The 23,969-nt window shown below is 38.5% G+C and overlaps 2 protein-coding genes across 3 annotated transcripts; one reads left to right on the top strand and one right to left on the bottom strand.

The window, feature by feature from the left end:
* Nucleotides 1–720: 720 nt before the first annotated feature.
* Nucleotides 721–13,129, bottom strand: LOC125245903 (H-2 class II histocompatibility antigen, A-U alpha chain-like). Of its 2 annotated transcripts, none has more exons than XM_048156732.1 (4): nucleotides 12,995–13,129; nucleotides 7,191–7,436; nucleotides 1,580–1,864; nucleotides 721–1,477 (listed from the first exon to the last, which is right to left on the bottom strand). In XM_048156732.1, exons 1-4 carry the CDS (start codon nucleotides 13,050–13,052, stop codon nucleotides 1,356–1,358), a joined length of 711 nt encoding a protein of 236 aa, XP_048012689.1. In that variant the 5' UTR covers nucleotides 13,053–13,129; the 3' UTR covers nucleotides 721–1,355. The 2 variants fall into 2 exon arrangements, with proteins under 2 accessions (XP_048012689.1, XP_048012688.1); XM_048156731.1 differs by lacking the exon at nucleotides 12,995–13,129 and adding an exon at nucleotides 10,998–11,386.
* Nucleotides 13,130–21,348: 8,219 nt separating this feature from the next.
* LOC125244510 (zinc finger BED domain-containing protein 4-like) lies at nucleotides 21,349–23,050 on the top strand. The gene is made up of 5 exons (XM_048154580.1): nucleotides 21,349–21,788; nucleotides 21,884–22,004; nucleotides 22,089–22,228; nucleotides 22,304–22,641; nucleotides 22,762–23,050. Exons 1-5 carry the CDS (start codon nucleotides 21,720–21,722, stop codon nucleotides 23,048–23,050), a joined length of 957 nt encoding a protein of 318 aa, XP_048010537.1. The 5' UTR covers nucleotides 21,349–21,719.
* Nucleotides 23,051–23,969: the final 919 nt, after the last annotated feature.

The following is a 23,969-nucleotide window of genomic DNA, read 5'->3' as shown; positions in this document are numbered from 1 at the left end:
TCTCTCCTTACTGTACATGATTTATGAGCTTCTACAACTTTTGGACTCATAACTGAACTCTTTTCTACAAACTGATCATAGAAATAAAAACAGTATAAATAAAAATGGTAACACTTTACAATAAGGTCTCATTTATTAACATTAATTAACCAACATCAACTAACAATGAGCAATATATTTGCTACAGTATTTATTAATCTTTGTTTATGTTAGTTAATAAAAATAGTCATTCATTGTTAGTTCATGATAGTTCACAGTGCATTAACTAATGTTAACAAATGAAACCTTATTGTTTGTGCTTAATAAGATTAAGAGAAAACTGTTATTCATTTTTATGGTAACACTTTACAATAAGTGCAACCATAATCGCACTCTCTCAATATTCAATGAGTAAATAAGACCAAATATTTCTTTGATACAGAGCTAAGAGAGGGTTACAACTACACTGCCCAGCCTAAAATAGCTTTCATATTGAGAGATATTTGCATTCATCAGGGAGCCGCTTTCAAAATGCGGGGTGTTGAAATCGCGTTTGAATGCGTGCGTGCGTGCGTTTACTTTCACTTTCAGCGATCGCACGTAACTCTGTAAATATGGAGCGGCGGTGACTATTATCCAACTGAATTAAATGTTTTTTATTTAAATACAAAGCAAAACGACAGTGGAGGCGTAATGTAAACGTAGCGGTGGCATATTCTTTCCTAATCATCCTAACACTCTGTCATGGCAACATCACGAGATTACTTTTCGCCTCGACGAGTAATCTCGTCACATATTAGTCTCGCGAGATCTCGTGACACGAGATCTCGTCACACCCCTACTAATCACCACACCCAGCTGAAGCTCATCAACCGGACTATTTAAGACTCTCACTTACCCATCACCTTTGCGAAGTCTTGTGTTGCCATGGTGTACATTTCTGAGTGTTTTCTTGTGTTGACTGCCTGACTGTTATTGATCCTGTTTGCCTCTCGTTTATGATTCTACCTTTGGACTTTTTATTGTTACCTGGACTGTGAGTGATATCTGCCTGCCCTGATTTCTTGCCTGTACCCTGACTACGATTCTGCCTGTCCCTTACCATTACTGTTTGCCCGTTTGACCCTGCCTGTTGTACCACGCTTTCTTCTAATAAAAGCCTGCAAATGGATCCCAGCCTGGGTGACGAATCATTACATAAGTATTTGAGAGGCAATAAAATGTAGATTTAATCTAAATGTATTCATATACCTTTAACATCAACTGTCACCTGTCATGCAGAATGAAACTTGTTATAACTTTAGCATTGTTTTCAAATTGCTCAGTTATAAAACAATTAATAGATATTTTTAAAGTTTGCTTTCATGGCTTCATAGTCAGTTACAGTTGTGTCCTTTAATGAGGAAGAACACTCCCACAGCTACTCCCATCAGCCCAATAGTCAGACCCACTCCACAGAACACAGCTGGACCAACACTTGGGAGGGCAACATCAACATCTGGAAAATACATCCATAGGATAAAAGATTAACAGGTGATTTTTTTAAAACAATAAAAAGTTGAACTGTGTAACTGTGTTCTATTTAAAAAATCATGCTCACCCCATATTTTGGTCTGTGGTTGACCTTGGAGGGCTTTGTGGTTCACCGTGCAGCTGTAAATGTCTCCTTCAGCAGGTGTAAACTTAAGTGTGGAAAAGATGTTGAAGGTAAGATCTTTCCTTGGACGGTACAGACTTAAACTCATGCCCTCTGATACATGAACATTATTCTTAGTCCATGAGATGTTGACAGATGGAGGATAGAAGGCAGTCACATGACAGATGAGGGTGTTTTGAACACCCAGCTGAACATCATCCTTTGGATAGACTGAAGTCCTGGGTGCATCTAGAAATAAACACAGATAACTTGATTGACCCCATTTACTTTGTTAGTGCATATTACTAGTCTTGTAGTGAACAATTAATTTGTGCAAGTTAATACACAGAAAAAAAAAATTTGTCGTGGGAATCTTTAATCAAAATCTGAAAAGCTACTTCCAGTTTGGAATGGCGTTCCTTCTCAGATGACGTCAGTTTGACGGCTTGTGTTGAAAACGTTTAAACCACTCCTCTGCAACCGTTAGTCTGCTATGAGCGAGAGATGGAGAGGAGGAGCGCTGAAGTAAAACTCTGCCCTCTATTCAATATTCTGTTTTGCTTGGAAATACGTCACAACCCCGGAGAAAAGTCGTTTGCAACTTCTGGTTCACGGGGACTTTCAAATAAAAACTGAAAACTTTGTATTGGTTTTTGACATTCATTTACAAGACTATGGCGTTTGGGTGGCCTGAAAATGCAAACTTTTAAAAACGGGTTTCAAAGTGCAACTATCAAAACGATCGTTTGAAAACTATACTGTTACCATCTCCATGTAAACTACAAAAATGTGAATCTGTGAAAACGGTGATACACATGGATATTATGTGTTCAGCCTATGGGTGTCACGATCCCAGCCTGTGTTCCCCTGTCTTGTGTGAGACAACTTAGTCACCACTCATTTCCATATTGATAAATGCCAAGTTTTGCATGGAAACGGCTGTACGCACCATTTTCTGTTATACGGTCATTTCGTAAATGAGGCCCATTGTGACCACATCATGAGTATCCTGAGCTCATGGTGAGATCACTGTGAGATCAAATTGTTGACTGAGACTCAGCAGATTCTCATCCTCTTAACAAACTCGCTCTTCAACTTGTCCATGAAACTCAATTCCCAGTGGACCACAGCTACAACCCCAAAACTATTATTAAAGAAATTGACAAAAATCTAAAAGATACTCATGATGAATCACTAAAAGCACATTTTGAGATCCAAAATAAACTCCAATGTTACTCGACCCTAAATAGAACCACTAAATTGGCAAATTATTTATTAATCAAACAATTTAAAGAAAGACAAATCCTCTCCAAATACAGATTAAGTGACCATGATCTAGAAATAGAGAGGAAGACATAGACAAACATGGACAGCGAGAGAACAGAGGATCCGTAGACACTGTGACCTACAGCAAATAGAGGATGAGAAACACTTCCTACTCATCTGTCCTAAATATCACAATGCAAGAGAAACATTTCTCTCCATACTTGGAACACTAATTCCATCATTCATTGAACTGAGTGATACTGAGAAAATCCCCTTCATACTTGGTGAAGATGATAACACAGCTACACTAGCTGCAAAATATGTGTTAGCCATTCACAAAATTAGAGATGGATAACTCTCTAGAGACCTGCTTAATTTATTAATTTACTAAGATGGATTTGTTTGCATTGCTGCATGTAACATGATGTATAAATATATGTTTTGTTTGTTTGTTTATTTTATTATTTATGTATAATATGTTAATGCTTTGGCAACACTGTGATTCACAGTCATGCTAATAAAGCTCATTTGAAATTGAAATTGAAATTGAGTGATGATGATGATGATGTCATTGTTGCATTTTAATGTTTTGTTAGCCTATCCAATTGAACCCACGATATGCGTTGCTGCTGCACTGTTCATTCAAAATATTAGACAAATTGAGAAGCTCAAGGTGGAGAAGATCTTGGTTACGTAAAAACTGAAACCAAGCCATTCACACAGAAAGCATATTTTGCACATTTTCTAAACAAAAAACTTTGACTGTTTCACTTACGTCGCGCAACAGAGAGACGCATGTTTAGAAAGTGATGTAAAGTTAAAAGAGGTTCAACTTATGTCTTGAGACATTGTAGGGCTTTTATTCCATTACACTGCATCTCATATGTTTTTAAATGCAATCTGTGTGATCAGCACTTTGGCTCTTTGTATTAAGTTATGAATAAATTCATGATGCGGTTTTGTTCATTATTGTTTATGCAATTTACTGCATTATTTTTGATTTATAAACGTTAGTTTAAACATTATGGATTTTTTTACAGTCATGTTATTTCATTACTTTAAATAAACAATTTAATACAGTTTATTAATATTTTGATCACTGCGCCCTCTACTGACCTCAAGAGACAAACCAAAAGTTTCTTTAATACATATTTATTCTTCATATAATATATAAGAAAGATGATGTATAAAAGTTATTTTGTGTCTGACTAATAAAACTAAAATTATTTGTTGTTTTCCTTAAAGCTGCAGTCCGTAACTTTTTTTGGTTAAAAATTATCCAAAAACAATTTTTGAGTAAGTACATAACCAGCCAGTGTTCAAAACTATCTCATTATCTTAGCTCGATTCACAACGGCTTGTAATAATGTTTTATAATAAGACATGGTGGATTTCCGTGGGAAATTCGAGCATGCAGCAGTTCATCTGTGCGTCATTACATCACGTCTGTAAACAGAAAGGAAGGAGTCCTGTCCAGGCTAGTCGGTTTTATCACGTGAGAATGCTGCTGGTAGCGGGTCATTTATAGCCTTTTCTCACAGTAGCTGAAATAATTAAACTTATTTTGATGGTGGATTGTAATCCAGAAAGATCCAAATGACAATCATCAGTGATGACTGGAGATTCACTTGTAGTCAAAAAGCAAAATACTTTGGACTGTTGAGTGGCTACAGAAATTAAAATCTACAGGTAACGCTAATATACACATAGTCATAGAAGTGCTGATGTTGTTAACATTTACCAATTGAGAACAATATAACAGTAATAATAATTTGCACGGTTTGGCGTGATACGAGCTAAGCGATCGTTAGATTTAATCATCATTGGCAGCGCAATTTTTTCCTCAGTTGGTCAGAACAAAAGTGGCAGACATGTTACTTACTTGTTCAAATGATATTTTCCAGTGAAAATTCTTATGTTGGCCATACTTTCAAGACATAGAATTTGTGATTCTGAAGTTCAGTATCCACACCGGTGCGGTGACTGACAGCAAGCATTAAATTCATCCGCGCTGACGAGCTGTGCTGTTGCACAACGCACATACAGATAACTGTTCCGCATATGACTGCAATTGCAGGTTTCAAACAGAGATGGCGACAAGGAGGAAAAATTGCGGACTGCAGCTTTAATAAATGTGATAAATAAATGTTCTGTAATGGGAACAGTGTTATGATGTCAGTTCCTGAATAAAGAGTCATTCTGAGTATCATGTGCATTCCTTATTGTAAAAGTAGATAACACAACATGGTGTCAGAAATGAACTGAACCTAGAGATTCAAATAATTCACACCAAACTTTCTGAACATGGTGGCAAGTCAATGAAGATATTAAATTGTGAATGATTATTTGATAACTCACACGGTGTTGCCATGGAAAACAAATTAATGACAAAAATGGAAATAGGACATAATCCTTTTACATTTACTCAGTTTAAATGCATATTGCCTGTCGTGCACAGTCTGCCTAAAGGCTCCAGGGTGGTGGCGGCACTGGGGCTTGGGCCCGTCGTCGCTGCTTGCAGCTATATTTTTGTTTTGTTTGCTGAAATCATTGAAATCTCAAGGGAGAAAGAATGATATGGAGGGGGAAAAGGAGAAGAGACCCTATACTGGGATAAACTAAATGCCAACGCCAAGCAATAGTATTTGGACAAATTAAAGACTATGAACAACATAGATCCATATGGCCCAAGACTGGATTACAGACCTCAAAGCACTACCTCCACTAACATACCGGGATCATTTTTGTATACACTTTGCGTAAGTTTAAATGTTATAAACTGAAATTAATCAGCCTTGAATTGACTTAAAGGGGTGGTTACATGTTTTTTTCTAGGCTTGATTGTGTTGCTTGGGGCACAGTTTAACATGTCTTAATGCTTAGTTTTTTTTTGAAAATGCTGTATTTTTTATATATTTTACCTTTATTTTACACCTCTGTTTCCACTGTCATATGAACGGCTCGTTTGACTTCCTGCTTCTATGAAGCCACTCCCTCCAAATTACGCAATGTGCTCAGATTGGTTAGCTGGATCAGTGTATTGTGATTCGCTGAAGCGTCCAGAAACGACACGCCCCTTACCATCCGTTGTTTCAGTCAAAATGTAAATAACGGCATCTATATTGCTGTACCAAACTGAGCCCGAATTAGACCCAGATGAAGAGGTTCAATCCCAATTGCGGCTTTTATAGGATGTTTATGAATGGTATTTAATTTTGTATTTGTGTCAAAGTGTTTAGATAAGCTGTCACTGCTGTTTGTTAGCTTTCAATATACAGTTTTATCCTGATTAAAGCTTTACTGTAGCCGAATACATGACTAAGTAGTCGGATTTTTGTAAAGGTAGCGTTTAATTTATAGCATGAACAACTGTTTGTCTATGAACATAGAAGTTTGTTGGTGTTTGTAGAATTTAGCTAACTGGCTAGCGAAGCAAGTTGCTCTTTGTATATGTCCTTGATGTAGCAACAGAACTATAGGTTTAAAGGACATGTACAAACAATAAAATGTACTTACAGTTTGAAACCAATAAACAGGAGGTTCTGCTTTTAAAGTGGGAAATAGTAATAGCTTTTATCCAGTAATAGCTTTTGTGCATTCAGTAATAGCCATCCAGCATTGAACTTGTGTAGATTCTGGAAACTGTCTTCAGCGCCGCATCCAGTGTAAAAAATATCACAGATTATAATTGGTTCTATTATCTTTTGACGTGTCGCGCCGCGTCGCTCGCGTCCAGTGTACACAACTCTTCTGCTTCCATTATGCTGCACGATATGGCCTCGCCCACTTTGTTGTGTGTTCCCAGGGGCATGTTTTGCAGGGTTTATGATGTCAACAACCTGTTGTAGTCCAAACCGGTCTTTTTTGTAGGCATTAAACTGCCATAACTTTAAAAGACAATATCTCCGTTTGCATTGAACTTTCAGCGCTGTAACTTTGCAGATACTGTTTATGCTCAAGCAGCAACATTACACACTAACTAAAGTTAAAAAAGTGAAATCGTATTGAACCACCCCTTTAAAGTGAATAATGACACTATTTTTTTTTTTAAATAGAGCTGATTAGAGTATATGAATTCTTCAGTTATTGACCTGAATTGAAGCAACAATAGCAATAAAAGATCCTGAACTTGAGGAGTAAGAATGTATAATGCATAATTTTGTGAATAATAATGTTGTGACACTGTTGCTTATGTGATATTGCTTATTTAAGAAAACCCTTTATGAACCCTCAACAAAAGGAACATTAAAGTGTTTTATTTAAAACCTTGTTAAAAAGTAAATGTTTATAGCACATTTTTATGTCTTACCCATTTCTTGTGACAGGTTCTTGAAATTTTCAATTTGTATTGGTAAGTCATGTTTGCATCCTACCATTGCATCAAGACCAATTTCATAAAATCCGGGAAATGTCCTAGATTCCATAAAGTCGGGTAATGTTGATACTCCTTTCTTCTGTTTAAAGTCAACATGCCCTGCCTCCTCTTCATCATATCCAACGTAATACTCTTCTTCTGTATCAGAGCATGAAACATATTCAAATGCTTCATGTTCAACTGAAAAAGATTAAGCATAATAAAACATATAAATACAATAAGCTTATTTTTTGAGATTGTTAATTCAGTTACATTGGATAGCTGAGAAAATATGATACAAAATAATTCTTGCTGATGTCAATAGAGATTTTCCATAATATCCATATGTAAATATCTGCATAGCTTTCAGGGCTGAAAAGCTACAATAACAGGACATTACTGACAAGATAGAGAACTATCCATTTTACTTACATTGGTCACAATGTTTAGGGAATAAAGGGGTAAAAGGAACGTGGTTCTCTGGGTAGGCGTCAACATGCTCATGTTGAGTCTCAACCCCAAACTATTAATGTGGCTAAGGACGACATCTCGATGCCGAACCACCATCTCTCGAGACTATTGCCTGTGCCACTGAACCTGGTAACAAAACTGATCGGCTCAGAATCAGAAAGACGTGAGACTGGCTGGTCACTGATCCAAGCCAATCATGCGGGAAATCGCCCATTTCCGATCCCTGGTCGTAATATATTAAAATAGTGCAGTAGATGTAGAACATCACCCTCACTGTTATTTGCGATCATAACAGCACACTGCACATCGAACATCAGAAGTACTCTAAGCCTGGTCATAAACATTTCACTTGTGCTTTATCGTGGCCCCATCTCATCTCTCGTGCAAGCTTTATCTCTTTACTAAAGGTATTCGTTCAAAGCTCATGAGTTGTGTTGTTATCCTTTCGCAAAGGTTTGCTTGCTTTTGCAGAGTTCAATAGCTAGCCATGGTTTAGTTCACTTATAAGGCATTATCAAAGTTGATGCAAAAACTTGAGAAAATGAGATCCAGGCAGTTGATTACGTTGAAGAAAAATGATTTATTCATTGCAATTAAATTTAGCCTCACACACAAACTTTAATCGATAATGGAAATATTTAATAAAACCAATAGGTAAAATAACAATCAGAAATCAAACATCTATGATAATAACATTCTGGAATCTGAGTATTGTATCTAATAGATGAAGATCAGAATATACAGCAAGAAAGAACAACAATTAATATATTTGCAGATAGGAGAGAAGAAGCAGAAGAGCAAGGGAAAGCAAAGGAAAAGAAAAAAACTCCACTATCAACGACTCAGTCCATATTATACCATAAGCATATAGGGAAATTTACATCCCACTCAAACTTATGTTTTGTTCTAATGAGAAAAGGTCAAATGGATTGGTCACTGGTCACATGTCAAAAAGAGTTATAGGGGTTGTTTTGACCCCCTTAAGGGAATTTTGCAAATCTTACATTATTACATGTCAGGAGAAATAGAAACAGACATATTTTGATCGGATTCAAATGAGCAACTCATTCTGAAAAGCATCACTTCTGCAGTACTTGGCAGGCGTCCAATATCTAACCACAAACGTGTCAACATGACCTGTCACATTGGAACACTTTAAAGAACAGGTGTTTTATCAAGCCGTGAGCGGGAGTCATGGCCAAGCATATCAAATTTCAGTACTTGTGCTCTTTCTGAGTTTCTTTTAGAAACTAAATAATACCTTCTATTTATTTACCTAAACTATCTGCCTTCCAATTACAATGCAGTGGTTTAGAATTCTCCTAACAGCAGATGCAGAGGACTGCTGTCTTCCATTTTGTCTCTACACCGGTCATTCTTCTTGAACCGGTGCTACTACGAACGCAGCTGAACGTGGGGCGTCAGCCCCCTGTATCTAGGTGCTGTGTACATGGTCATCCTCAGCATTCAAGTTCCAAGCAATGTATTACACAGACTATAGTGCCCCTTTCCATTATATGACCTAACCAGGGGCGTAGCACCAAATTTTGGGCCCTGGGTACAAACCATCTTGCTGGGCCCCCCGTACCAAATACCATAGTGATACCAATGGGTGGGGTATTGCATTTTTATCATAAAAACACTTAAAGGTGCCCAAGAATGCTTTTTCACAAGATGTAATATAAGTCTAAGGTGTCTCCTGAATGTGTCTGTGAAGTTTCAGCTCAAAATATCCCATAGATTTTTTTAAATACATTTTTTAACTGCCTATTTTGGGGCATCATTAACAATGCACTGATTTACACTCGGCGCCACCCGCTTACATCGCGCGCTCCCTGCCACACGAGCTCTCCACTATATTACAGCACATTTACAAAGTTCACACAGCTAATATAACCCTCAAATGGATCTTTACAAGATGTTCGTCATGCATGCTGTGTGCATACATCGAATCATGTGAGTATTGTATTTATTTTGATGTTTACATTTGATTCTCTATGAGTTTGAGGCTATGCTTTGTGGCTAACGGCTAATGCTACACTGTTGGAGAGATTTATAAAGAATGAAGTTGTGTTCATGAATTATACAGACTGCAAGTGTTTAATAATGAAAATAGCGACGGCTCTTGTCTCCATGAATACGGTAATAAATGATGGTAACTTTAACCACATTTAACAGTACATTAGCAACATGCTAACGAAACATTTAGAAAGACAATTTACAAATATCACTAAAAACATCATGTTATCATGGATCATGTCAGTTATTATTGCTCCATCTGTCCATTTTTCGCTGTTGTTCTTGCTTGCTTACCTTGTCTGTGCACAGATCCAGACGTTAATACTGACTTTCCTTGTCTAATGCTTGAACATGAGGCTGGCATATGCAAATATTGGGGGTGTACATATTAATGATCCAGACTGTTACGTAACAGTCGGTGTTATGTTGAGATCTGCTTGTTTTCCAGAAGTCTTTTAAACAAATGAGATTTATATAAGAAAGAGGAAGCAATGGGGTTTGAAACTCACTGTATGTCTTTTCCATGTACTGAACTCTTGTTATTCAACTATGCCAAGATAAATTCAATTTTTGATTCTAGGGCACCTTTAAAATGTAAACAAAATAAGCCACACTCTGATTAATATATTTTTGTCTGAAACTGAAATATATGGCTTCAAATGGTTGCTAAAATATCCTTTATTGTCACAATACCTTTTTTAAAGTGTAGGCTAAGTACAAGTTAATTGCTGATTATTTGTCTGTTTAAAATAAATGCAGACTATAGAATCACAGGGTACACTAACCGCCGAACTAGACATTCAGTCTTTGAATTACGTTTTAAAATAAGTCATTTTCAATCATTAAGATGTGCATTAAACTGAGAAGAACAATCCTGTACTTAATGTAAGAGCGTGCGCGATCTAATTTGCATAACAATGCTGTAAAATAGGCGCTAACGATCTGTGTTTTCGCGGGTGTTAGATTTAGACAATTGAGGGAAATATACAGTGTTTTCATGTAAACTTCTGACTCGGAGAACTGCAGCAGAAGAGGAGACAAGCTGCACAGCTGCCTGGAGTGGCAGTGTGTTGAGCTCCCAGCTCCGCCTCCGTCTGCTTCTCACTCCGTTATTTACACAGAAATAGTGTTTGCTCGCTATGTAGGGTGTGATACTATAAAGTATTGGTATCTTATTCAAACAGAGTACGAACATAAATGTATGCTATTCTACCTGGAGTAGATATTTATGTTAAAACAATGTCAATGCTCGATGATGCATTTGGAGCTCACCTTTCTTTTCAAAAAACTGAGTGAGCGACTGCTTGCCCTCATTTGCCTTTCTCTCTTTAATCTTCTTTTCTTTTCGTTTTTGAGCCCCTGATTTTCCTTTCTTAAGGAAAGACATGACTCTTCCCCTGTCTTCCTAGTTCATATCAAGGCTAACTCCAGCTACTGTCTCATTAACTGATTCACCGCAGGTCCGCAGCAGAAGCGCCTAACCTGCGGGTCGTACCATTTACATTGATTCGAGAGGGGTGGTGGGGCCCTGCACAGCATGAAAATGACTTTTTTTATACCAAACCAGTGCCTAACTACAAGTTTAGTTTTGCACAGGAACTTTCCTATTTGTACATAAATGCTATACAAATGTTAGTGTATGTATATGCATGTATAGAAAACTGACTTCTAAGGGGCCCCCCCCTGCCTCGGGCCCTGGGTACTCGGTACCCTTTACCCCCCCAGTCCGACGCCCCTGGACCTAACATCATCTTTGCATTTAATGGATCATCACGGCCCTTCACGCTTATCCTGTTAACTTTATCGTAGCCTTCGCATTACACAGTCTATAGGGCCCTTCACGTTAAATAGCCTATCGTGGCCCTGTGCATTACACGCCTTATCGAGGCTTTTTCACATTTCATGTCTGGGTGGCATTTTGCAAGTTAGCCCGCATATTCATTGGGCCATACCAGATCAACAAGGTTCAGATCTCCCTCGTCTACTTGTAAGCTGATTGACCAAAACACATCTTAATAGCAGGTGTAAACAGGGCCTTACTTATGCTATCAAAAGCGGGTTTTTTTGTCTTATGTCACTTGGTAGACAGTGTGTGTTCTCTCTCTATCTCTCTCTCAAACACACATGCACACACACAGAGTGAATCAACATAGGCCTATGTACCATGTGCAGTACATATAATACTTAATGAAACTTTAGATGCTAGGTTAAAATGTTTTTTTTTTTTTTTTTTTTTTTAACTCGACTGAACATACAGTATTTGTTTAACACAACCTCTGTGTGTGCGGTCTTGGGCATTAAACATTAACCTTCTGGACTGAAAATGAGCCACACTTTGGCCCTGAATATAGCCTTGCAATTCAAATAATGCAATGTAATTCACATAAATCTTTTGTTTTGTAAGTGTTAGCTGATCTAATTCATTTTACAGTTTTTTCTCAATCAACTAAAAACAACAGCAAAAACTCCCTCCCTGAATGCAGCCTGATACTAATGAATTGTACATTTTAGTTGATTTAATTGATAAATCTTTCATTGTTCACACCGCAATCATAAGCTACCGAAAGTGTGTACTATAAAAAAAAGTGTGACAGTATCTACACATGGTTTGATACATCCTCAAAGAAAACACTTCCAAATGCTTCTGTTAAGAATTCAAAATAATTGTACTAACGACTGGAACAAAGCTCTTCTTGTTGCTGAGAAAAGTGGTTTGTAAATTACCTACAGCTTTATTATATTCTTATGCCATATCTCTATTTCTAAATTAAACTAAAATCCATAGTTTATCCATAATTTGAAGTCAATAATTTAAAATTATGATGTATTCAGAAGGTTGTGTTAATTGTACTGTTATGTAATCTTATTAGCACCTCTAAACATTTGTTGCATTATTACTGCATTGCTTTTTAATTATTTTGGATTGTTGTAATTACTACATTTTGTTTTGATGTTCCCGAGTCGAATGTTCTCAGTACATAGTTCTCATAGACATTTTTTTAATGAGTTTTGAAAATGACTACTTGTTGATAACACCAAGTCAATGAAAATACATTTTAAACCAAATCTTCTGAATACCTTGCACAACATATTTTTAAACAATGGCTATGTAACAGTGTAATGTATTGAAACATTCAACCCTAGTGAAAGCACAAAAGCAGGTTTTGAATGAATGAATAGGTGTTACAAATAATTAGTTTAAACTTTCAAGTTTGCTATTTTACCACATATGAATATTGTACCTGAGCAATTTAAAAACTTCAACTTACATTCAGCACTAGTTGAAAGAACAGTGGTTAGAGTTAGAATGGTTATGCGCAGGTCCATTTTGATAGATGAGTCGAACAGTCATTAGATACATTTTTAACTGAAGTGAAACAAGCAAGTATTATTTCCTCTTTTAGAGGACAGTGACATCACTGTATCTAGGAGGAAGAGAATTTTTCCTCTTTCAGCTGTTAGGCAGCTGGCTAATCTTTTCTGACAAAACTGCAGTAACAAACTCTTGTTTAATTTAAAAAAAAAAAAAAAGACTGAGGAGCTTTGGATTACAGCCTAAAAATATTGTCATTTTGAGTCTTGACTAATCTAATTAACTAAAATTATTACATGGCTCTGTAAAAAACCTGATTCTGATTGGTCAATTGCATATTACCATTATCCATTACCATTACAGTTCTAGGAACTCCTTTTGGGGAAACTAAATTAGCTTCTACTTCAGAGTAGGGTCTAAACCAGTACTATACAGGTGCTGGTCATATAATTAGAATATCATCAAAAAGTTGATTTATTTCACTAATTCCATTCAAAAAGTGAAACTTGTATATTATATTCATTCATTACACAGAGACTGATATATTTCAAATGTTTACTTCTTTTAATTTTGATGATTATAACTGACAACTAAGGAAAATCCCAAATTCAGTATCTCAGAAAATTAGAATATTACTTAAGACCAATACAAAGAAAGGATTTTTAAAAATCTTGGCCAACTGAAAAGTATGAACATAAAGTATGAGCATGTACAGCACTCAATACTTAGTTGGGGCTCCTTTTGCCTGAATTACTGCAGCAATGCGGCGTGGCATGGAGTTGATCAGTCTGTGGCACTGCTGAGGTGTTATGAGAGCCCAGGTTGCTCTGATAGTGGCCTTCAGCTCTTCTGCATTGTTGGGTCTGGCATATCGCATCTTCCTCTTCACAATACCCCATAGATTTTCTATGGGGTTAAGGTCAGGCAAGTTTGCTGGCCAATTAAGAACAGGGATACCATGGTCCTTAAACCAGGTACTGGTAGCTTTGGCACTGTGTGCAGGTGTCAAGTCCTGTTGGAAAATGAAATCTGCATCTCCATAAAGTTGGTCAGCAGCAGGAAGCATGAAGTGCTCGAAAACTTCCTGGTGTACGGCTGTGTTGATCTTAGACCTCAGAAAACACAGTGGACCAACACCAGCAGATGACATGGCACCCCAAACCATCACTGACTGTGGAAACTTTACACTGGACCTCGAGCAACGTGGATTGTGTGCCTCTCCTCTCTTCCTCCAGACTCTGGGACCCTGATTTCCAAAGGAAAAGCAAAATTTACTTTCATCAGAGAACATAACTTTGGACCACTCAGCAGCAGTCCAGTCCTTTTTGTCTTTAGACGCTTCTGACTCTGTCTGTTGTTCAAGAGTGGCTTGACACAAGGAATGCGACAGCAGAAACCCATGTCTTGCATATGTCTGTGTGTAGTGGTTCTTGAAGTACTGACTCCAGCTGCAGTCCAATCTTTGTGAATCTCCCCCACATTTTTGAAAGGGTTTTGTTTCACAATCCTCGCCAGGGTGCGGTTATCCCTATTGCTTGTACACTTTTGGGTGCAAAAGCCCCAAATGATGAAAGAATTTTCATTTTTGGGTGAACTATACCTTTAACTCACCCTGCATCCCAATGTCCATACTATCCATCCTAAGTAGTGTGTGAGATTAAATAAGTGTGTCTCAAAGCATAGTATTTTGAAAAGAACATGTCAATAGGCTGGATGGTTTACTATTTCTGATAGATTTTCGAAGTGTGGATCCGTGCACACTGTAAAGGCTAATACTGCCCAAAACCATTGTGTTTTGGAGGAGGATTCAGTTCAGAACTTCAAACACGAGTAAAAAGTAAACTATAAAACATGGTGGAAATGTGCAATGGATGGTTAGAGGTTTGAGTAACTAATAATCAGTTTAACCTGATAGAAAATATTTATTTAATGTTATCCGTGTTATATTTCATCTCCAATAACAACGTGGACTTTTATAAAGACCCGTTTGGCCATTAACTTTTAAATGCATCATTAATATGAGGAAAGTTGTCCGCAGGAAAGACCCACGACTGCAGATCAACGTGCAACTGCATTTCTCTCCGATATGGAAGGAAATTAAATTAAATATGGATGATTTTAACTGTGACAAGATGATTGACAGGCCAGTTTATGGTAACAGGATGCATGTCAGGAGAGCAACTGTTAAAATTGCAATTGTATGACGTGATAGTATGGACATGGCTTGCCTTCTTCCCATAGTGCATCCTGGTGCCATTGTGTTCCCCAGGTAAGCGACGCACACGCACCCGGCCAGCCACGTGATGTAAAAGAAACATGATTCATCAGACCAGGCCTCCTTCTTCCATTGGTCCGTGGTCCAGTTCTGATGCTCACATGTCCACTGTTTCATAATAGTAGTAAAGTGATCTGTCTCACACGTGTCTTGCATTGTCCCGCAAAATCACATCTACTGTCCTGCAATAGCTAGGTGGTCACCCTAATCACAAGTGACATTAAGCTGTTTCAGGGTTCACTTGATCAGCAATGGCAGTTTTTTTTTTTTTTTTATTAGCATTTCTGCTCTCCCTTTTATTAGTCACTTCATTTTATCTAGAATGTTGGAGGCAAAGCTAGCCTTTCGCTCTCAACAGCTTGTACAGCTGTTTCATCTGGTTTTGACATTTTGCTTGATGATTTAGAGGCATTTGAAATTTGTGCTGAATATCCTATAATTGCGAGTATGTTAAAGTACAGATGAAATCAAAATTGACCTTATTTACTTTGTTAGTGCATATTACTAGTCTTGTGGTGAACAATGCAAGTCAAAACACAGAAAAAAATTGTTTGTCGTGGTAATCTTTCATCAAAATCTGAAATGTTACTTCCGGTCTGGAATGGCGTTCCTTCTCTGATAACGTCAGTTTGATGGCTTGGGTTGAAAACGCGTAAACCACTCCTCTGCAACTGTGTGTCTGCTATGAGCGAGATATGGAGAAGAGGTGCGCTAAAGTAAAACTCTGCCCTCTATTCAAAATTCCGTTTCACTTGGAAATATGCCACAACACTGGAGAAAAGTCGTTTGCAACTTCCGGTTCATGCAGACTTTAATGGAGAATGTTTTAAGTGCCCCATTGTTTTTCTGGCACTTGCAATCGCATCGCTCACGCTCCATTTTTACCGAAGTCCCTCGTTAACTACAAGCTGTAGTGAGTGCGCGACACAACCCAATCTAGGGACCTCCAAGTCATTAATTCAATTCAGTTCACATGTATTTGTATAGGGCTTTTCACAATACATATATTTTCAAAGTAGCTTTACAGAAAAATTAGTTTAATTACAATGTAGCATAATTTGTTATCAGTCCAAGTGTCATGGCCAGCTCTTTCCTGAACCTTGACATAAAGAGGATCACAGATTTTTATTAAAGATTATTTATGCAGAAAATGATCTTTTACAAAAAAAAAAAAAATAAAAAATAAAACACATTGTGTAGGGATTTAAACAATAAAGAGAAAATAATAATAATCCAACGGGTGATGAGTGTTGAATAATAATAAACAAACTAAAAGAAAACAAGCAAAAGACTTCTCTGGAGAACTATGCTCCACCAGAGGAAGTACTGGTGAGCAGATTAATACAAATTAAAAGATTACTACCACCCATAAATTATTCAATTAACTCTGGTCAATCACATTCCAACGTTATACTGCCCCCAACAGGTAAGAAGTGGAAAACAGGCCATAACACCAAGTCCATATGTCAGAAATGTACAGTTCTAAATGCAGTTACCTAACATCATGTATTAATTTAGGCAGAAATATTAAGCTCATTGAAGTAATGATTACATGTTGTAAACATAATGATTATGATATATAGAAAATTGATGCATGTTGATTCAGAGTTTGCATCATTTCAAGTCCTGGCAGGTGTTAGCATCATTTCTTCACAGGTGTTGGGTCATCTGAAATCTTCCTAAGAGGCTGGATCCACCTGGAACTGGAGTAATCTGTGAACTAATGATTACGAATCATTTGGTTTAAGCCAGGTTTCAGTAAGGCAGAGTACATCAAAACTATTATCTGTTATCATTTAATTTACAATAACCACCTTATGTGTGAGCGATCTAATGTTTAATGATCTAATCTAATGTTTGGGTACAAAGAAGTTGTATTTGTTAGAAAAGGATGATGAACTCCCAAGATGGCAAGAAGTGCAGTCAAAGCTACTAGAGAAACCCTGAAATGAACTGCCCAGTCACACAAAATCTTGGTTAGCGATAAACTGACATTTTCTATTTCATCATCACTTTGAGAATCAGCTTTACTGTCAGAAATTTCTCCCTGATCCTGGTATTCATCTGAATTACAGATATTCACTGTAGTGTTCTTTGCAGCTCCACAGTCCTGTAACTCCTCTTGAAACGAAGCAAGCATAGAACTCACCCATTTCACTACTCATTTTCTAAGACTGTCTATCCATGTTTTTACCTGGTTTACCTGATGGTTTTATTTCTCCATCCTAGGGAAACGGTTTCCTTACTTTAAAGGTTTATGTAACTTTAAAGGATTAGTAAAATTTCCTGATAATTTACTCGTCCCTATGTCATCCCGTTTGCATTTACACATCAACAATGACAATGTTTTTTATTCTTCCAAGTAAACTTACATGTGAGACAACAACAAAAACGTGTACAGGATCACCGATAAATAACATTGAATATGACAGAAACAAAGCTACAGCAATTACATTAATTAAAACAGGTTATGATAGGTTATACTACCTAAGAGATGCAATACAACAATTTTTTTTTATTTATCAAAAAATGTTAACATTTTAATTGTAATCACAATATATATTCTTACAAAAGAACCAAAGCATCTTTTGCTTCTCTGAAACCCACATATTGTCCTGATGGAGATACGTATAAATGTCTAATGGCACTGACAACACAAGATGTAAGAACCCTCCTGTTTTGTCTTCCTAATCTCTCTCCTTTCAGTATCCATTCAAGAACTAGCCTGTATGCCCACCAGCCTGAATTGACTGTAAAATCAAAGTAATGTGTGTAGTGAATAATCTTTTAAAAATATAGTCATATTACATGTAGTCACACTAAAAAGGATACTTAATCTACTGTTAGGGTGCCAACGGGCCCTTGTGGCCTCTGATGGTGTCTCCAGTTTTAGCAAACTGATAAATGCATCCAAAACGCTGTTGCTGAGTAACGGTGGAAAACAATTGTGTTCAGTAATGCAGCGAGAATGAGACAGTCTCACTGGCTGACTCACAGATTGTTTCTAACGGTGGAATTGATATGGTCCAGTCGTGGCAGCATTGACATTCTTGCTTGGTTGGCAATGGTTAGCATTTACCGCATGTGAACCACCACATCTCGTTTGATCTTTGTCTGCCCTAGGCTTTTCGCTGCAGCAGTCTCCTCCATCTAAGTTCTTCATCTGTGTACTCCAGTTCAAAAAAAGGTAGGGTAGAGCAAAAAACTCCCATCTCATTTTATCCTCCAACATTGTTGTTTTACCTTTTTTTTTTTTTTTTTTGTAAAGGGCATTTGACTTAATCTTTGCACGTTCGCTTTGTAAACACTGGGTCGTACTTCTGCCTACGTCATGCATGACCTTTCCAAAGTGACTATGTGTCAGGGATTGCACTGAGACAAGATGGTAAGATCCACATGCAGCTTTAATTAGGGCAATCCAAAATCGTAGTCACAGCCAGGTAAAGGGTCAAAACCATAGATTCAGTCCATATAGAAACAAGAACCAAAAACCAAACAGAGAAGGAGGAATTCCACAAGCATGTAACAAAGATGAAGACTCAACGACAAATGACAGAAACAACAGGGTATAAATAGACAGACACTAATAACATGAGTGACAACAGCTGAGTACAATGAGTGATAATGAGTCCGGGAAGTGGGTTATGGGAAATGTAGTCTGCAGTGATGAGGCAATTGTCCGGGTTGGAGTGCCCTCTGGTGGCTAACCAGGGCACTCCAACTGGTGATCATGACATTATAAAACAAAAACTCAGGAGGGAGGTGGACTGGAGGAGGACCAGGGGGAGGGATGGTGGGCCAGGTCCAGAGTCCTGGCTGATGCCAGGGGTGGTGCGGGAGGAACTGACCAGGCGGGCTCCAGCAGGTCCGCAGTCCTGGCTGAGTGCCAGGGCGGTGCTGGAGGAACTGACCAGGCGGGCTCCAGCAGATCAGGAGTCCTGGCTGAGTGCCAGGGCGGTGCTGGAAGAATTGACCAGGCGGGTTCCAGCAGGTCTGGAGTCCTGGCTGATTGCCAGGGTGGTGCTGGAGGTACTGACCAGGTGGGCTGCAGCAGGGTAGACAACTTGGAAGGCGCCAGAGGGGCAAGGCGCTTGGAAGGTGTCGGCAGAGCAATTGGATTAAAAATAGGGATGTTCATTTCGGTGTGACTCATTAAAAATACCAAAATATTATTTTCAAGGCTTTAGTTTTATACATGTGCAAATACGGCATATAAAACAACAGAATGTGAGTATTCACACGTCACGCACCCGCAGCGCTTGGATGGAGAAATCGCGCCGGCGCCTTGTGCACATACACAACATAGCCTATCAGTTCTCACATTTTTAACTTGACATCACAGCCTGTTTATTATCAAAATAAAATACAGTCAATCAAAGTTACACTGCTCAATGTCTGTACAATCGATTCACTTAAAAAGCACACGTGAATGATGTATTGTTGGAACGCGAGCGAAGTACAAAGCTTTACATAATAAATAATAGTTTAGCATTCAAATACTTCACGAATATGGAAACATTTGGATTTGTGCTGAATTGGAGAGGTAGGCGACATGTTCTTTTATTTTTTGTTATGGTTCTGTTCTGAATAGGCTACCGTTTATAGGATATGTTGTCTATAGCTATATGTTTATAGTTTGTTTTCTTTTTAAACCGTCTAACCGATAGTATTAATTGGTCAAACTTCTTGGTTAACAGTTAACTAGTCAATTATGAGCATGCCTAATTAAAACTTTCCAATGCAGATGCCGTGCTTTTTCTCTCACGATTCTCTTTCTCTATGAGAGTGTTCTTCTGGCTGTAGCATGTTGTCTCGCTTTTCATTTGAAAATAAAATGACCATGTTCAGTGTTGAAGCTTTGATTTTGATGCACAGCTGTGGTGTAAGGTAAGACAACCTGTAAGTTTGTTTTTAAGCCAGTTTTGTTTTTGTTTTTTTATTTTTCCGCACGCTGTTACGAGCAGCAGAGCAGCCTGTCTCAGCTTGAAAAAAGTAGCTTTTTACTGTGGTAGTGCTAGTAAACGTTTAAACTAACATTGTGATATGTTTATATTAGTGTTTTATATCTATGGCTTTTATTGAACAAGTGTTGATTTGAGAGTCTAAATCGATCAGACATGCTCAACTCACTGTCTTTGATTTAATAAACAAAGAAGTGCTCCAAACATTTTTATAAATTAACTTAATAAAGAAACGAAAAGGATTACAACTACTTTGCAATAAAAAAAAAAACGGAACATTTTAATGGCTGCAACAAAGGCTGCGTTATGGAGAGGATTTTAAAAAAAAAAAAAAAAAAAAAAAAAGGGCTCCAGTCAGGCTCGGGCCAAAAATTCTGACAAGCTGACGGACACGGGCCGGGCTAAGGCCAAGATTTGTGGCCCATGCAGGGTTCTAACTCCTGGGCTGGAACGGGCTCTGGAGCGGACTCCCGGGCTGGAATGGGCTCTGGAGCGGACTCCTGGGCTGGAACGGGCTCTGGAGCGGACTCCCGGGCTGGAGAGGATTCATGGGCTGGAGAGGATTCACAGACTTGAGCGGACTGACGGGCTGGAGTGGGTGCTGGAGGTGTCCGAACCTGCCCATTCTTGCGGAGGTACAAGTAATTAGAGAAATTCCAGAAGTTTAAAGTCTTTAATAGGTCCACCTCCCACTGCGCCAAAGGGTCATCTAAACAGTTATTAAATATGTCTTTGAGGACCGCATCAGGGTGATTGAACCTCTCCGCCCGTGACCAAAACCTCTGTGTGAAGGCCCGCACCTCCATACCTTTCTGACGAAGAGAAGTCAGATCTTGGGGACTGCTCTGACTTCCCCGGGTGCTAGCTGGTTGCCGGATTCTCTTGCTGCTGGATCTCTTCATGGTCGAGTCTTCTGTCAGGGATTGCACTGAGACAAGATGGTAAGTAGTGATGGGACATTTGAACCGAGGCTTCGGAGCTTGTGTCAAGCAGAAATGGGCGTGCCAGATGAAGCATCGATTCGAGGCTTGTGTTGGGAATGTAGAAATCACGTGACCGATGACAAACGATGCCTCGGTTTGTGTGGAATACGTCATCGGTTCGGTTTGAGTGTCGCTTCCGGATAAAGGGGGTTCGAAACACGCGCCACCTTGTGGGTGTTTCAGGAGTAGTAGAACCAGTAGTAGTAGTAGAGTGTCGGAGAGTCAGAGAGTTAGAAAGTTGTGTCATTGTCGTTATTGTATTATTAGAGCTATATTATTATATTATATTAGGTTATATTAGGTTAGTATATTGTTATTATTAATTATATTAGTTATATTATATTATTATTATATTACATAGATAAGATTGGTTGGATTGCTTTGGATTTTTGGACTTGGACTGGACTGCTTGTTGATTTGGATTGCCCTTTTGGATTTGTTTGCTTTTTTTGTGACCTCTTAATGGAGCCAGCAAGAAAGAGGAAATCCTCCCCTGTCTGGGAGCATTTTGAAATGGTTGCTCACAATAAGGTATGTGTAATTGTTATATTTTACTGTCTTAATATAATTATAATCCTCACTATATGGCTGTATAATGTTTCATGTCTATTATTTCATGTTTCAAGGTGAAATGCTTGCTGTGCCTGAAGGAGCTGACATACAGCAATAACACCTCCTCCATGCTCAGGCATTATCGAGCACTGCATGAACATGCAGAAACTAGTAACAATCCACACAGTACTCAAAGTAATACATAATATATATATTTTTTTATTTATTTAAGTAAGGTGTTAAGCTCCTACAATACACCAGCTTTGTATTTTATTACAGATTCCAAAAAAGAAATGGTGAATGAGGCCCTGGTGAACATGGTCGTCAAGGACTCCCAACCCTTTTCCATTGTGGAAGATGCTGGATTTAGGGAGCTCCTGCATGTGTTGGATCCTACTTATGTTATCCCAACTCGAAAGGTATATGATTAATAAAGTGGTTTATAATTATTTAAGCAGTTAATTAAAAGTAACTGCATTTCTTTTTATCCACAGGCTTTGAAGGTCATGGTTGAAAATAAATACAAGGAGGCTAAGGAGAAGGCCAGAGAGCAGTTGCAGAAAGTTGCGGCTGTAAGCTTTACGTCTGACATGTGGACATCCCTACACATGGATGCCTACCTAGCAATAACCTGCCATTTTATAGATGAAAACGACAAGCTCTGCACTATTTCACTAGGTGTAGAGCATTTTCCTAAGAGCCATACCGCTGAGAACTTGGCTACTGGACACATCAAGCTCATGGAGGAGTGGGGCATAAAGGAGAAAGTGAAGTGCCTGGTAACTGATGCGGCAGCCAATATGATTGCATGTGTAAGATCATTAAATGTTAGGCATGCAATATGCATTGCACATGCACTAAATCTCATTGTGAGGAAGTCCTTTGATGACATCAGCAGCTTCAATGACATTAGATTGAAATGTAGGAAACTTGTGACATATTTCTGAACAAGCACAACAGCAAAAGAAAGACTGGCCCAAGTACAGGAGCAGATGGGGAGACCAGTACTGAAGCTGATAATTGAAGTGGACACTCGCTGGAACAGCACTTATAACATGCTGGAACGGCTCTATCAGGTGAGAGAGCCAGTGGGGGCAGCCCTTGCCTGTCTAAGGACTGACATCACCCCACTTACTGCCTTGGAGTATGAGGCTATCCAAGATGCCTTACATGTTCTTGCCCCTTTCCACCAGGCTACAGTAGAGCTTTCTGCTGAGAAAGAGTGTCTGCCTCAAAAGTGATTCCTTTGATGAAGATGTTGAATCATACAGTAACGAGTAAGCTGGAAGGCCTCAAGTCCAATTTAACAAGGCAGCTGGGTGACAGCCTGGTCCGGAGGGTCAGAGAAAATGCTGTACATTTTGAACCATTAAGTGTGATAACCATACCCACATTATTGGATCCCATATTCAAAAAACTGGGATTCTTAAGCCAAGGGAAACTACAAGAAGCAGTATCAGGATTAAAATCAGAATGTGCTACTGTAATCAGAAGTTCTGGTGCCCATTCTGCTTCCACCAATACATCCCCAGCTCAGCTGCCAGCCTCTTCAGAAGCAGGTCAATCTACAAACAACATTAAGTAGTATATTTCTTTGTTCTGTGAATTTTCACATAAGTGATTAGTACTGTGAACCATTATTAATGGAGTTTTTCTGTTTGTACCTCTATTATTAGGTGACCTTTGGCATCTGCTGGATAGCACGGTTGATCACAGTAGAAGGAGCTCAAGTGCAACAGCAGATGCTACTGTTGAAGTGGACCGATATTTATCGGAAGTGAATCTCCCAAGATCTGAGGATCCACTAGTATATTGGGCTCAACAGAAGCATCTATATCCTCACTTAGACCAGCTGGCACTGTCTTCTTATGTCTTCGTATTCTTATGTTCCCCTGCATCCTCTGTTCCTTGCGAAAGGATCTTTTCCAAGGCTGGAGAGGTTTTGTCCAAGAAGAGGAATCGTCTAAACCCCAACACACTTCAAAAAATTCTGTTCCTCAATAAAAATCAATTATAATCCTTCCTTCACCCACCCCAAACTGCTCTGTTGCGGTTTGCTCCATATCTCCAGTCCCATAAGCACAACACTGCACTAAAACTGTTCAGTGCACCAACAAACTGTAACAATTCTTACCTTTTCCCACCCCAAACTACTCTGTT

This window comes from Megalobrama amblycephala, linkage group LG14 (assembly GCF_018812025.1).
Source record: "Megalobrama amblycephala isolate DHTTF-2021 linkage group LG14, ASM1881202v1, whole genome shotgun sequence".
Lineage (NCBI taxonomy): Eukaryota > Metazoa > Chordata > Actinopteri > Cypriniformes > Xenocyprididae > Megalobrama > Megalobrama amblycephala.
This window is presented reverse-complemented; position numbering and strand designations above follow the sequence as displayed.

What these genes read in the sequence shown, in the direction of transcription:
- LOC125245903 (XM_048156731.1), bottom strand. Translation starts at nt 11,112, where the DNA reads ATGTCTTTCCTTAAGAAAGGAAAATCAGGGGCTCAAAAACGAAAAGAA. An exon ending in TCAGTTTTTTGAAAAGAAAG is followed by an intron (nt 7,437 to 10,997) that starts GTGAGCTCCAAA and finishes AATCTTTTTCAG; the next exon opens with TTGAACATGAAGCATTTGAA. An exon ending in ACCACAGACCAAAATATGGG is followed by an intron (nt 1,478 to 1,579) that starts GTGAGCATGATT and finishes TGTATTTTCCAG; the next exon opens with ATGTTGATGTTGCCCTCCCA.
- LOC125244510 (XM_048154580.1), top strand. Translation starts at nt 21,720, where the DNA reads ATGGAGCCAGCAAGAAAGAGGAAATCCTCCCCTGTCTGGGAGCATTTT. An exon ending in AAATGGTTGCTCACAATAAG is followed by an intron (nt 21,789 to 21,883) that starts GTATGTGTAATT and finishes TCATGTTTCAAG; the next exon opens with GTGAAATGCTTGCTGTGCCT. An exon ending in GTAAGATCATTAAATGTTAG is followed by an intron (nt 22,642 to 22,761) that starts GCATGCAATATG and finishes TTTCTGAACAAG; the next exon opens with CACAACAGCAAAAGAAAGAC.